This window comes from Neofelis nebulosa, chromosome 12 (genome assembly GCF_028018385.1).
Source record: "Neofelis nebulosa isolate mNeoNeb1 chromosome 12, mNeoNeb1.pri, whole genome shotgun sequence".
Lineage (NCBI taxonomy): Eukaryota > Metazoa > Chordata > Mammalia > Carnivora > Felidae > Neofelis > Neofelis nebulosa.
The window spans coordinates 6,280,424-6,294,328 of record NC_080793.1 but is presented as its reverse complement, the minus strand read 5'-3'; the positions used below and the strand labels follow the sequence as shown (position 1 = coordinate 6,294,328).

Below are 13,905 nucleotides of genomic sequence, written 5' to 3'. Positions count from 1 at the left end.
TCTGTCTTGGCTGGTCTTCTTAGAAACCGTGGAAACGATGCCGGCTCGTCCTGAGGGGGCCTGCCGTGCCTTGTGGACATGCCAAGTGCTTTCCATGCACCGCCTCTCACCAGCTCCCCAGAGAGCGTGGTGACATCGGTGTCAGGATTAAGCCCATTTTACAGAGGTGGGAACTGAGCTTACGGGGGGTAAGGTGACCCCGCTCTTGGTGACCCCCAAATGGTGGGGCTGTGGGTTGAATCCTGGCCTCCTGGCTCATCCCTGTGGTCTCTGCGTTGGCAGGCTGTGGCAGGGCGGGTGGGGAGGAATCCTGAGTGCCGGACCTTGCCTGCAGGTGCCCCCCTGGTCAGCATGCCCCCTAGGATCCATGGTTACCTGGACCAGCCCCTGCTGGTCTCCTGCTCTGTACACAGCACCCTCCCCTTCAGACTACAGCTGCGGCGGAACGGAGCCAGGCTGGGCGAGGAGAGGCACTTTCAGTGAGTGGGTGCTGTCTGCTCTGTGTCCCCAGCCCCAGGGGTCCGAGGGATGTGGGTGGCAGGAGAAGGACCTTGATCTCGGTCATAGTGTCCTGGGCATCTCCCAGCACGGCCAGGGATGGGGGGGAGGGTGGTCCCCAGATCTCCCACCACCGCTGGATCGTCACCCTGCGGAGGAGCTGTGGGCTTGCTGAGCTTCCGGAACATTCCCATGCAGGGCCCGGGCCCGTGGGGTCAGGGTGGGAAGGACCCTCCGAGACCCTCCCCGTCGTGGATGAAAGCCCAGAGCTCAGAGAGGGAAAGGGACTCGCTCAGAGTCACCCAGCATGTAGAGTTGGCACGTCCTCGGCTGCCTTGCCCCTCCTTACCAAGCCTCCAAGAGGATTTGTCCCCTCTGGGCAGGGTTCCGGGGCGGGACAAGGCTGGGGGGCCCTGGCGGGGGTCAGCGTTATTGTGTGTCTCCAGCTGCTCTGTGTTCACAGGGTGTCGGGAAACAGCAGCTGGGAGATCCCACGGGCTTCTAAGACCGAGGAAGGGACGTATGAGTGCACGGCGGTCAGCCGGGCTGGGACCGGACGAGCAAAGGCCCAGATTCTTGTCACAGGTCTGTCCTTTCCGGCCCATCCCCGTCTCCCCTCCCCACCCCCTCCGGATTTTTCCCTCTAGGGTTTTATCCCCAGGGTTGTCTCCATCTGTGGGAGAGCGTGCCAGCCAGCTGCCGTCACCCAGGCCCTGCTGCCCACACTGCCACCTGGCACCCCATTTGGGCGGTCACCCAGGAACAGCCCGTGGATCTTAGACGGGAAGGAGGCTGAGAAACGCAGCCAGGGTCATGCCCTCCTCCCCCAGGCCCTTTCGGGGGCCACTGCCCATCTGGAAGTCCCCCTCCCTTAATGCCTCCAGGTCCCTGCCGGGATGGCCCCAACCGGCTCAGGAAGGTTGCTGATGACACGGACCATCTCAAAATGACCTTGGCTTTGCGTTTTTAAATCAGGAATCTAAACTGCCTTAAAAGCCCAAGGAACATGGAAAGATTAGCCAGTCTGCAGCCTCTAATCCCACAGACTTGCTATGCTTCGATCTGGATAACCTGCAGTCTCATTCTAGAGACGACCTCCGTAACATTTTGATTTACTCCCTCTTAGACCTTTATCTGTGTGTGCATTTTAAGAAAACTGGGATAGTGTTATATATATTATACAGACGTATGCATGTGACAACCTGGTTTTTTATCATCTAACAATATAACGTGTCTGCAAACATGTTTCTGTGGCATGAATTAGTGGTTTTACTTTTTATAAACGATGAGGACAGGAAAAGGGAAAGAGTATAAGGAAACTTGCACACCCATTCCTTAGACTTAATAATCGCTCAAATTTGGCCATATTTGCTTTCTTGCTCTTTGGCTGAACTCTTTTTTAATGTGTATTTATTTTGAGAGAGAGGGAGAGAGAGAGAGTGTGAGTGGGGGAGGGTGGAGACAGAGAGAGAGAGAGAGAGAGAGAGAGAGAGAGAGAGAGAGAGACACTCTTAAGCAGGCTGCACGCTCAGCACGGAACCTGACGCGTGAACCGTGAGATCATGACCCAAGCCAAAATCAAGAGTCAGATGCTTAGCCGACAGAGCCACCCAGGCGCCCCTTGGCTAAACCATTTTAAACTAAATTGTAGGCATGCTGACATTTCAGTATTTATCACTCTCTTTTTTTTAAAAGTAGATTTTCCCATATAATAAAGATTCTACGATCACACCTAATAAAATGAACAGTAATACCTTAATGGTGTTTAATTTGGCCATAGTTGGATTTTCTCATTGGCCCCCAGGTATTTTTTCTGGCTGGCTTCTACAATATCATTTTTCAGGACTGTGGCGTTCACAGGCTCTTTGTGACATCAGGTCACTGGCACGTGTAGCTTGTGTGGACCCGGCTTTTTTCCTGCAGGTTCTTGGGCCCACATCCCCGGTTAGACAAGTCTCTGATCTTGTCACTTCTCCCCTTTTCCTATCAAGAGAGTGGTTCTCTTAGCTCTTCCCTCCTCTTGGGCACTGGCCTCGGTTGTATATTTTGGCTGTTACGATGCCCCTGCTATTTGTACAGAGAATAGCTCTGTACTCATCACTCTTTCCCTCTTGAGAGTTATTTCCAAGGCTCTGTTCCCCAGGGTGGGATTACTGGCTCACAGGGTGTAACTGCTCACAGAGCTTGTTACATGTTGCATTTGGCCGTCGTGTGGAAGGCACGCACGCCCCACGCAGCCCTCGCCGGGTGTGTGATGCTGGGGGGGAAGCGGGGGGCGGGCCGGGCCCTCCCTGGGGTGGTGCCGTCCCCGGGATGGCGAGCACGTGATACTTGGCTCCTCTGCTGGCCCACGCGTCCTGAAGGATACGGTGCCGGGCTCTGGAGTCAGGGCACCCCCGGGGGCCGGCAGGATGGTCCTTTCTCTGCGTCAGCCTCTCAGAGTCTCCTCTGTTTTTATCCGTTCAGACCCCCCACCGCAGCTGGTTCCTGCCCCCAACGTGACCGTGTCCCCGGGGGAGACAGCCATCCTGTCCTGCCAGGTCCTGAGTGAGGTCCCCTACAACCTGACGTGGATCCGGGACTGGCGGGTCCTGTCGGCCTCGACGGGCAGAGTCGCCCAGCTGGCCGACCTGTCCCTGGAGGTCAGCGGCATCATCCCCAGCGATGGCGGACGGTACCAGTGCATGGCCAGCAACGCCAATGGGGTCACAAGGGCGTCCGTGTGGCTCCTGGTGCGAGGTGAGGCTCTTCCTGCCTCTGCGATGTGTCCTCCTGATTCTGCGCCCTACCTGGTGCTTTTTAAAAAACGATTTAAAACAAAGTTTTTATTTATTTTTGAGAGAGAGGGCGCGAGCGGGGCGGGGCAGAGGCGGGGAGGGGGACAGAGGCTCCGAAGCAGGCTCTGGGCTGACAGCACAGAGCCCAGTGTGGGGCTTGAACCCACGAACGGTGAGATCACGACCTGAGACGGAGTCGGACGCTCAACCAACTGAGCCCCCCGGGCGCCCCTCACTACCTCGTGCTTATCCCCAGAGCCCATCGATCCACGCCTCTGCCCAGACACCACCCCCAGCAGGCAGCGCCAGCCCCGTTAGGGTCTTCCGGGTTTTCAGAGAAAAAAGATTGTGTAGCCTCCTAGCCTAGGTATAGCAGTTCTTGCCGTGGAAAGTTCATCCTGGTAGCTAACCTAAATCTCTACTGCTGTAGACCAAGCCAGTTTCGTTGTGTCCTGTTTACCTCCCGTGCCGTGGGTCAGCTCCATTGCCGTATGTGGGGGAGGAGTGGGCTACGGGAAACTTCTGGAAGTCCAGAGATCAGAAGCACGTGGCGGGGGCTGGGTGGCCCTGGCCAGATGGGGCGGGGGGGGGGGCAGCGGAAAGAACACCCGTCCTGGAGTTTTAGGACCCGGATGTAGCCTCGGGTCCACCCAGGGTTTAGCCAGATCCTTCTCTCTGGGATGCTGTTTGCCCAAGTGTAAAAGTGAACGTGTTGGAAAAACTGCCCTCTCTTGTCCCAGCCACTCCTGACTGGTTGCCTGGAGTGTGTTGAGACTGCCACTGGCATGGGAGGGGCCTGCTTGCCTATTTCGGATGAGTTGGCCTGGTGAGGTCTGTTTGAGTCTGACAAGCCCGTTGTACCGTGAACAGAACCTAAGTCTGGGGCCAGTACTTGGGCAGGCTTTGGCGTCCCCTCAAGGTCACTGGAGATGGGCGTTGCCCCCAGCCCTGGCATCTGCCTATCACCCTAAACCTCTCCAGGATGCTCAGCCCAGACCAGAACCCCAGGGAGAGCTTTGGAAAATCCTCCCCGTGTGGCCTGGGTGGCTATCTGGTCAACCCCAGCTCCCAGGAAAGCCACTCCCTGGGATTCGGGCCCTTGGGGGGCCTTTGCTTCCTACGTCTGGCCCATCTGTGACTTCGGGGATGGAGTGGAGGCACTTGGGACAGCACGGCTGCCCAGACAGACTCTTGACCACCTGTCCACTCTTTGAACTGCAGAGGCTCCCCAGGTCAGCATCCACACCCGGTCCCAGCACTTCTCCCAGGGTGTGGAGGTGAGAATTCGCTGCTCAGCTTCGGGGTACCCCGCACCCCACATCTCCTGGAGCCGTGAGGGTCATGCTCTGCAAGAGGACAGCAGGTAAGGGCCCCAGGACGAGGGACTCTGGGACTAGAGGTCCCAGGGGACCTCTCTGGGCCCCCATCTTCTTCCCTCTAAGTGGGGTTGGGAAGAGAGGGTAGCATTCGCCCTGCCTTCTTCCTGGGATCATTTGAGACTCGGCAGCGAGATCGCTTTGAAAACATAACGATGCCTCAGTATGAGCCCGGGGGGTCAAGAGCCGTAGTTCCAGAATCCACCAGACCTGTGCTCGAATCCTGCCTCTGCCCTTCAGGCTGTGTGACCTCGGGCGAGTCGCTTTACCTCTCTGAGCCTCACGAATGAAAAAGGACAATCTATGTAAAGTGCTGGGCGCACCGCCAGGCACAGAGCAAGCAGTCAGTAGGAAATGGCGGTCGCTAGTGATGGGATTAATTCGTTTGTTACTGAGGGTGACTTTGTGTCATCCCCACCTAATCTTTGTGTGACCCCACCTAATCAGCCCCCTCCCGTTGAGCATGTTATTTTATGGCGTGACTCCAGAATCCGTGTGGATGCCCAGGGAACCCTGATCATTCAGGGAGTGGCCCCAGAGGATGCTGGGAATTACAGCTGCCGGGCCGCTAATGAGGTTGGCACAGACGAGGAGACGGTCACCCTCTATTATACAGGTACCTGGGCCTCTCCCCCTCCCTCCCTTCCTCCTTCCCGTCCATAGATACTCACTGAGCTGGGGATACAGCACTGAACGCACGCTCCCTGCCCAGGTGGAACTTATATTCTGGTGGGCAGGCACAAAAGAAGCATGCGGGCAGCTAACGGTACTCGAGGGGGATCACAGCGCAGGGTGATAGGCGGGTGGGGCGAGGGGGAGATGGCTGTCACACACGGGACCGGCCAAGGCCTCGGTGAGGAGGTGATGCTTACCAGAGAAGGGAATAGGAGCAGTGTTCCCAGCCCGGGGACCCGGTGAGGCAAAGGCCCTGAGGTCGGCAGGAGTCTGGGGTGCTCAAGGGGCTGCGAGAAGGCTGGTGTGGAGTGAATTGAGGGGGACTTCAGGGAGGGCTGGGCAGCCCACCTAGGGCATTTCAGGACCTTGTAGGGTTTCCACTTTGATGGCAAGTTCAATAAGAAACGATGTGTGTTGAGGGGTGGGGTGGCTCCAGGCGGGACTGGCTTTGATTTGAGATCCTGGGTCAGAAACCTTTCTGGGGTGACGGATGGTGGGGGATGGGGAGGAGGCAGGGAGGCCAGGTCCTTCTCTCTCCTCGCTGCACCCCCCCCCAAACTGTGAAAAGCCGCCCTGTCGCCCTAGGGGGTCTGTGGGTTGCTCCCAAGTTCCCCATCTGTTCCCACACAGATCCGCCGTCGGTCTCTGCCGTAAATGCCGTGGTGCTGGCTGCTGTCGGGGAGGAGGCCGTGCTGGTGTGTGAGGTGTCTGGGGTGCCCCCACCCCGGGTCGTCTGGTACCGAGGTACGAGAGGGGTCTGTGGAACTGTCCCGCGGGGGCCCCGGGGGATCAGCTTTCCAGAACGGTCAGGGGGGCACCCCCTCCCCCCACCCAGCCCAGCATCCGCACGGCTCAGTGGCCAGCAACGGGATTTAGAGTAGATTCATTGGGGCGCCCGGGTGGCTCAGTCGATTCAGCGTCCTGCTTCGGCTCAGGTCATGATCTCGCGGTCCACGGGTTCGAGCCCCGCGTCGGGCTCTGTGCTGACAGCTCGGAGCCCGGAGCCTGCTTCGGATTCTGGGTCTCCCTCTCTCTCTCTTTCTCTCTGTCCCTCCCCTGGTTTGCTCTCTCTCTGTCTCTCAAAAATAAATACAACATAAAAAAAAGAAACAAAACGAGAGTGGACTCAGGTTTGAATTCTGGCTCCCTGGGTGAAAAAGGGGCCGGTGACTTGGCATCTCCGAGCCTGCTTCCTTATCTGGAAAATGGGGGGAGATCAGACAGGTTGGTTGCGCAAGGATTCAGTGTATAGTGTTTAGGACCAGCCTGGCACCCGGGCTGGGCTCGGTGTCCTTAGATGGTGACAGTGATGCAGTTACCCGAGACATGGGGAGCCGTAGGACCAGGGTTGTCTGAGGCTCTTTTGAGTTAATGGGCACGGAGGGTCTTCCTGGTGCCAGACGCTGGGCTAGAGTTTGGCCAACGGGGGTGTTCTCGAGCCTTCAGCAGGGGCCGCCGGCCTGGGGCTGCTGCCTCAGTCTTGCCAGGAGCAGAACACTAGCTCCTTCTCAAGGGTCAGCCTCTCAGTCATATTGCCCTCTTCCACCTGGACGCACCTGAGGTATTAGCTCAGAGTCCTGGCAGACAGAAGTAGCTTCGAACTTGAACTTGTCCAAGGCCACCCCTGGTGGGTGCCAGGGGTGTCGGGACTCCTCATTCAGTGCTCGCGTCTCATGTTCTGGCCGAGAGCCCGGCCAGCCCTCTTTAGAAGGGCATCTCTTGATGGAATATTATTCAGCCTTAAGGAGAAGTGGAATTCCAGTTGTACGACAATGTAAATATAGTTGACACTGTAGAACTGTGCTCTTGGAAATGGTGAAGGTGGTAAATTTTGTTGTTCCTTAAAAAATGTTTTTAAGTTTATTGTTAAGAAAGAGAGAGCAAGAGCGTGGGGGAGGGGCAGAGAGAGAAGGAGAGAGAGAGCATCCCAAGCAGGCCCTGCACTGTCAGCACAGAGCCCGACGCGGGGCCCGAACTCAGGAACCGTGAGATCATGACCTGAGACGAAATCAAAAGTGGGACGCTTAACTGACTGAGCCACCCAGGCGCCCCCAATTTTGTTGTGGTTTTTTTTTTTTTTTTTTTTGCCACAAGTAAAAATCTTTTTCATTTGAAGAAATGAAAAACGGGGTGGGGGGATGGGGAGTCACTGTTTACTGAGGGCGGAGTTTCGGTTTGGGACGACGAGAAAGTTCAAGAAAGTTCTGGAGACAGATACACAATAATGTGAACGTACTTAACGCCACTGAATCGGATACTCTGAACGCTGGAGATAGTGCAGTTGTTTGTTTTATGTGCATTTTACCGCAGTAAAAATAAAAAATGAAAATAGAATTTAGAACGTAGGGCAGAATCAGGGGAGCCGTCAGGAGCCTGGGTGCAGACGACAGTCAGGAGAAATGAGGGAGGCCTCGGGGTGGGTTTCAGGAGGCCTGCCCGGGATGAGGCCTCAGAGAGGCAGCCGTGGGTGGGATGTGCTCATCCCAGGGCGACCCTGGGCGCCCCCAGAGCTGATCCAGACCTCAGTCGGTCTAGACCTGGGGTGGAGGATGGGGACCCAGTGGGGAGACCCAGGCAAGGAGTTTGTTGGTGCTCAGCCCATTGAATGCAGGGGGACAGGCTGGGCCTCTACAGAGGTCAACGGAGGAGCTCAGGGAAGCCCCCCCCCCCCCGCAGGGCTGGAGGCTTTTTTCAACTTAAAAAGTTTGCCTTTAATGGTTGTAACGTACAAATAACAAACTTGACATCTTAACCCTTGCTAGGGGTGCGGTTCGGTAGTTGTAATTATACGCGTGTCGTTGTATGCCCGTCACCAACATCCACTCCCAGAACTCTGTTCGTCTTAGAAAACTGAGACTCTGTCCCCATTAGATATGCTCTCCCATCTTTGGTCCAGGGGGTCTTGAAATGATTCTGGGCCCCGAGGGCTCCAGCTCTGGGACGCTGCGGATCCCGGCAACTCGGGAGAGGGATGCTGGCGTCTACACCTGCCGAGCTGTCAACGAGATGGGCGATGCCTCTGCAGAAATCCGGCTGGAGGTTGGATGTGAGTATTGCAGCTGGCCCCCACCTGCCCCTCCCCCCTTTGCCGCGCCTCTGAGCGGGGAGGAGGGAACTCTACCGTGTAGAACGCCAGTGTGGAATTAGGATCACAAGGATCCAGAGCACATGGGACCGAGGACACAGTGCCTCTCATCGTATAACAAATTGCCCCCAAACTTCATGGCTTAAACAGTAAGCATTTATTATCTTGCCGTTCTGGAGGGTCAGGATTTGGGAGTGGCTTGGCTGGTGGCCGTGGCTCAGGGTCTCTCGTGGGCTTGCCGTTAATGCTTCAGCTGGGGCTGCTTCATCTGAAGGCTTGACCGGGGCGGTAGAACCCAGTCTGAATTCACTCATGCGGCTGTTGGCAGGAGGCCTCAGTTCGTTCTCCATGTGGGCTTGTCTAGAAGGCTTCTCCTGACATGGATTCTCATGAGTGAGGTAGCTGAGGGAGGGGGAGAGAGAGAGAGAGAAAGAGAGAGAGAGGGAGAGAGAGAGAAAGGGAGGGAGGGAATCCAACCAGGAAGCTGCAGTCTTTAAAAAAAAATTTTTAAGTGTTTTATTTATTATAATTATTTTTGAGTGTATTTATTTTGAAAGAACTTGCAAGCAGGGGAGGGGCAAAGAGAGAGGGAGAGAGAGAGAGAATCCCAAGCAGGCTCCGCACTGTCGGTGCAGAGCCCGATGTGGAGCTCAGACTCATGAAACTGTGAGATTGTGACCTGAGCCAGTCAAGAGTCGGACACTTAACCGAGTTGCCCAGGCGCCCTGAAGTCTTTATAACCAGCCACAGTCATGGAAGTGACATAGAGTCACTTCTACTGTATTCTGTTGGTCACACCAACCAACCCTTGTGCGCGTTGGGTGGGAGGGGCTGCTCAAGTGTGCAGATACCGGGAGGCAGGGGTCACTGGGACCGTCTTGAAGGCTGCCTGCCACAGAGACAGTTTGGGTCAAGTTCGGGCGTTGTCATTCCTGAGACCTGAGGTCCCGTCTCGTCTCCATCACTTGCCACCTATGTGCTTTGGTCGAGTCATTGACCCTCAGTTTCCCCCTCTGTAAAACGGGGCTGACCATGCCATGAGGGTTGCTGTGAGCGTCCAAGTGAAATCAGGCATATAAAGCTTAGCACAGAATCTGGCCCATCTTGAGTGCTTGATAAACAGATGCCTGATTATCGCCTTTTTACAGATGGGGAGTCTGTATTCTCCTGTGGCTGGTGCATGGCCTTGGCTGTGACTGCCGTGATGTCTCAGTTCCAGGCCTGGACCCTGAGTCCTGGGGATTGCTTGAAGTTGTGGGCACCGCTCCTTGGCATGCTGAGCCGGGATGGACTGGGCTTTGAGGGGCTCACTGTGGCCACAGTGGGAAAGCCAGGTGCTAGGAATTCTGGGGAAGCACAGAGAATCGGGGATGTGCTTGTCTAGGCTGGGTGGGACGCCCAAGGGGCTCTCCAAGGATGGTGGGGGGCTCTGGGGGGGAGAGTAAGCCCTGTGAGTAGGAGGTTCTGGCCCTGAGGAGGACAGTCTCATCCCAGGGTTGGATCCTCCCAGGCTCAGGGCACTCTTGGCCTTCATTTGTTTGTTCCATCATTCATTCCTGTAGCACATGGTCACCAGGTGGCCGGGCCCTGTGCTGGGGACACAATGGCAGGCGAGACTCGGGCTCTTGGTGTCAAGGTCCCAGATGTCAGACAGACAATACACCGAACTTTTGCAGGTGGTATCCACGGGGAGCTGTTGGTGCCCAGAGAAGGGGTCCAACGGACAGTGGGGGCTGGGAAGGCTTCTTGGAGGAGGTGGTGTCTGAGATGAACCCAGAAGCAATCAGTCAGGTGGTGAGCTGGGGAACAGTGTTCCAGGTAAAGGGAACAGCATGTGCAGATCTCCCCACGGCAAGAGAAGCGAGCCAGGGAGTGAGACAGAGCAGGGGGTGAGGGGTGCCCGGGAATCTGCTACCCGCTGTGGGGTCACCGCCAGCCCCAGGCTCCGGGATGCTGTACGAGTGAGAGATACGAAAGGCCTGGGGGCTGGTGGGTTCTGATCAATGCCACTGTCATTGTTAACAGTCAGTAGGTTCCGGGGGAGCAGAGAGGGCGCTCCAGGCAGGGCTGCCCTTGGCATTGTTTCCAAGAGTCATCCTTTGTTTCCTGTCTGATTTCTTTGCAGCACTGCCTTATTTCCTTGGTCCCCTTCCTCCACCTGTCAGACACAGGCCTTAGGGCCATGTCAAGGAGGAGATGGGTGGCATCTCAGAGGCAGGCTTCTCGGCCACTGGGCCACTGGTGGCCTTCAACCTTTAGGTCAGGGAAGGGGTGGACGGTGACCCAGCGCCTGTGTGTCTGGGGAGAGCTGGCCTAGCAGCAGCGGGGGGAAATCGAATTTCCTGCCCATCTGGATGGCAGCTGCGGTCCAGCCTTCCTAGCCAGGCCGGCAGAGCCTTCCAGGGCCAGGAACAGCTGGGCACAGTGCCCACCTGCTGCTGTTGAGCTGGGAACTCTCTTCCTGGGGGCGTTTGGGAAGGAGGGAGGCGAGTGCCAATGTCAGTGGACCCGCCTGCAAGGCACCTGTGCGTCACCTCTGGACGCGGAAGACTGGAGTCCGAGGTCCGTGTGCAGGCTCCCGTTTGGTCAAGTTATTGACCTCCCCGCGCCCTTCTTTCCCCATCTGTGATAATCACAGAGCCTTGCCCGTAGGGTCCTTGAGAGATTTGATGAGACAGTGTGCTACGCTCCGGGCTTGAATGGAATAAATACTCAACACGCTTGCCCACAGGGGCCCGGTGAGGCGGCGTGGTTCGTCACACAGCTGGTGAGCGGGGCCCCGCAGCAGGCCATGCCCGCCCCAAGTTCACTGCCCTTTCTGCTCCCTGAGAACAGCCGCTCTGAGCCGTCACCTGCGCCTGCTGGATTCTCATTCAGGATGCGAGGACCCTCCTTCCTCTTCCTGTTCCCGGCCCGTGGTCGCCAGGCAGATGAGCAGTGGGGGGAGAGCAGGTACTTTGGGGGGTGCAGAGGGCCTGTGGCTAGCCCGGGAGAGCAGGAGAGAAGCGGTGCTGGGATCCGGGGCAGGAGTGGCCAGGGTTCCGGGCGGCTGTCCCGTCGGGCACGGCGGGCACGGACCCGGGGTCTGGGATGCCTCCGGCGACCCAGGATAAGGCTCTGATTTTCATTTCTTTGAAAATGAGAGGGAAGCAAATGGGTACCAACAAAGAGATAAGAAGGAATCCAGGCTGGATAGTGTGTGCCTTTATGTCAATGTGGTCATAAAATATAACTGTTGATATTTTTCCACGAGAGGAAGAGGCCCGTGAGAGTCCTCCTGCGGCCCTGGCTGGTGGGGCTGCGGCTCCGGGCCCACATCCCCCCCCCAGCCACAGACACCCCGGCATTCCCTCTGAACGCAGGGCAGGGCCCGAGGCCGGCCTCTCCTGTTGCCCACCTTGCCCTGCTGTGTAGCCATTGGACCTAAGACCCTCTGCCTACTCGTGGCCAAAGTCAAGACAGACTGGAGCTCTCCTTCCTGAGCTGGCTCATCCTCACCAGCCCTGCTGCAGGGCTCTGAGCCACGGAAACTAGGGCGGGGGTTGGCACAGGGGACGGGGGTGGGGGGAACGCTGGGTCTGCGCACAGTGACAAAGAGCCCCGGAACTTTAAGGTATTGGAGCCAGAATAAAGATAGTTACCTCCTTCTGCATGGGGAAACTGAGGCCCCAAGTGGTGAAGGGGTTCATCCACGATGCCCACCGGGGCAGAGGCAGTGCAAGGGCCCAGCGCAGGCTTTGGGCCTTTAGGCCGGTGCCCCCTGCCCTGGTGGCCGAGTAGGAGGAAGGGAAGTCATCACCTCTGGCGTGGTCACTTTGCCGTTAGAATCCATGGGGACCTTTCCCCCCGAAAACCTCCGGGCCGAGTTAACCAAACCCCTCAGCCCTTCTGCAGAGGAGGGGAAGCAGGGAGAAGGGGGAGGTGGCCCTCAGGGTGGCTAGACCCTCCTGTCCTTTCCCCCCAACCCAGGCTGCTGGCTGGCATCCTTCAGTGGGGCTGTCCTCTCTTCCTGGGTATTCTAGGTTCCCCACCCGGCACTGCGCCCCCACAGACACACGCTGCATCTCCAGGGAGCCTGGTGGGGCTGCAGTGCCTAATGGTCTCTGGGTATTTGCAGCTCCTGCCCCGAAGCCCGCCTGAGACCAAGGCAGAAGGGGCCATCCCTCTGGCAGTCGGGGGAGCCAGTTTACGGTCCCTCCCTGGGTTACCGCAGGGGTCACCTGGGAGTCTGTGGGGAGGGGGCCTGGAAGCAGAGGTGGCTGAGCCTCTGATGAGGCCCTGGGAAGAGCACTGGGTTGGGAGCCCAGCCCCCACCGACATGCTGCAGGACTCAGGGCCAGCCCTGCCCCTGCTCCGGGCCTCAGTTTCCCATCTGCAGAGGAGGTGACCAAAGGACCTTCAGCCTGGGCGTACAAAGATTCTGGGGTCCTGCGTTATTTGGGGGCTCCAGTGAGGAACGGGGTGAGGGGGGTGTGGCTGTGCCCGAGGCTGAGTCAGAGTTTTTCCGGGCAGGATCTGAGTCGGGATTTGGCTGCTTTGGGATTCACCCCAAAGAAAGGACAGAAGAGACGGGTGCGGCTCTGGCCAGAGCAAGCGGCCAAGTTGCTCCCGAGGACCCAGGGGGACGCAGGGGTGCGGTGGGTGAGAGCCTGGGCCTCAGCCGCAGCCAGACCTAAGCTCCGATCCCGCCTCTTCCATCGGCTTGGACCTGTGCCCTTTGCCAGTTTCCTTCATCTCCCTGACCCTCAGCGTCCTCATCTGTAAAGTAGGGTTGTGATGGCATCCACTTCAGGAGCTTGTTAGGGCCGTTGATGAAACTGGTGTTTCTAAAAGCACCGTCACCGTGCCTGTCACTTCGTAGGTGCTCCAGATGCTACGCTCTGTGCATATCATTTGCTGACGATCGTAAGTCGGTTGTCCCTTTCCAGGGGGAAGTTCAGGTCTGGGAGGAGAATGGGGACGAGAGTGTGTTTTGTAATGTCCCAGAGTTGGGAGACCAAGCTGGGCTGTTTGGGGACTAAGGAGGGAGGGGTCAAGAAGCAGGTGCGGCTGGGCGGGGCCGGTGAAGGCAGGTTCTGGGAGTGCCTGTCCCGGAGCTGAGGCTCACCTCTGCCCAGGGGCCAGGGCTCTGCTGGACCAGTGACCCTGTCTGAGGCGAGCCCGGAGCAGAGGCTTTCTGGGACTCTGGCCAGGGCCCAACAAGAAAGAGAGGCGTGCGGGTGGCGTCTGAGGTTGGGTCCAAGACCGTTGGGTCCTCCTTGCAGTAATTTTCCAACTTGTGTTTATATCTCCTTGGAACTTCCCTAATCCCTGGGCCAGGAGGGAAATTTGATGTCATGATTTGGATGGAAATGGGGGTGATTTCTGGAGGGAGGCGGACAGAACAAAGAGGTGGAGGGGTTTCCATGGTGCTGGATGCTACAGGCTAAAAAAAGAAAAGGAAAAAAGGAAAAAAAAAAAAAAAGGCTTCCTGGTCATGGGTCTGGGGACGGGG

The 13,905-nt window shown here is 57.4% G+C and overlaps 1 protein-coding gene across 1 annotated transcript in view; it reads left to right on the top strand.

Moving 5' to 3' along the window:
• The window catches only part of HMCN2 (hemicentin 2), a 145,772-nt gene that overhangs the window by 38,119 nt on the left and 93,748 nt on the right, over positions 1-13,905 (top strand). The window contains 7 exon segments of the mRNA XM_058693812.1: positions 335-479; positions 962-1,083; positions 2,965-3,237; positions 4,497-4,638; positions 5,140-5,267; positions 5,957-6,070; positions 8,223-8,372. Of these exon segments, the coding sequence (XP_058549795.1) occupies positions 335-479; positions 962-1,083; positions 2,965-3,237; positions 4,497-4,638; positions 5,140-5,267; positions 5,957-6,070; positions 8,223-8,372 (1,074 nt within the window).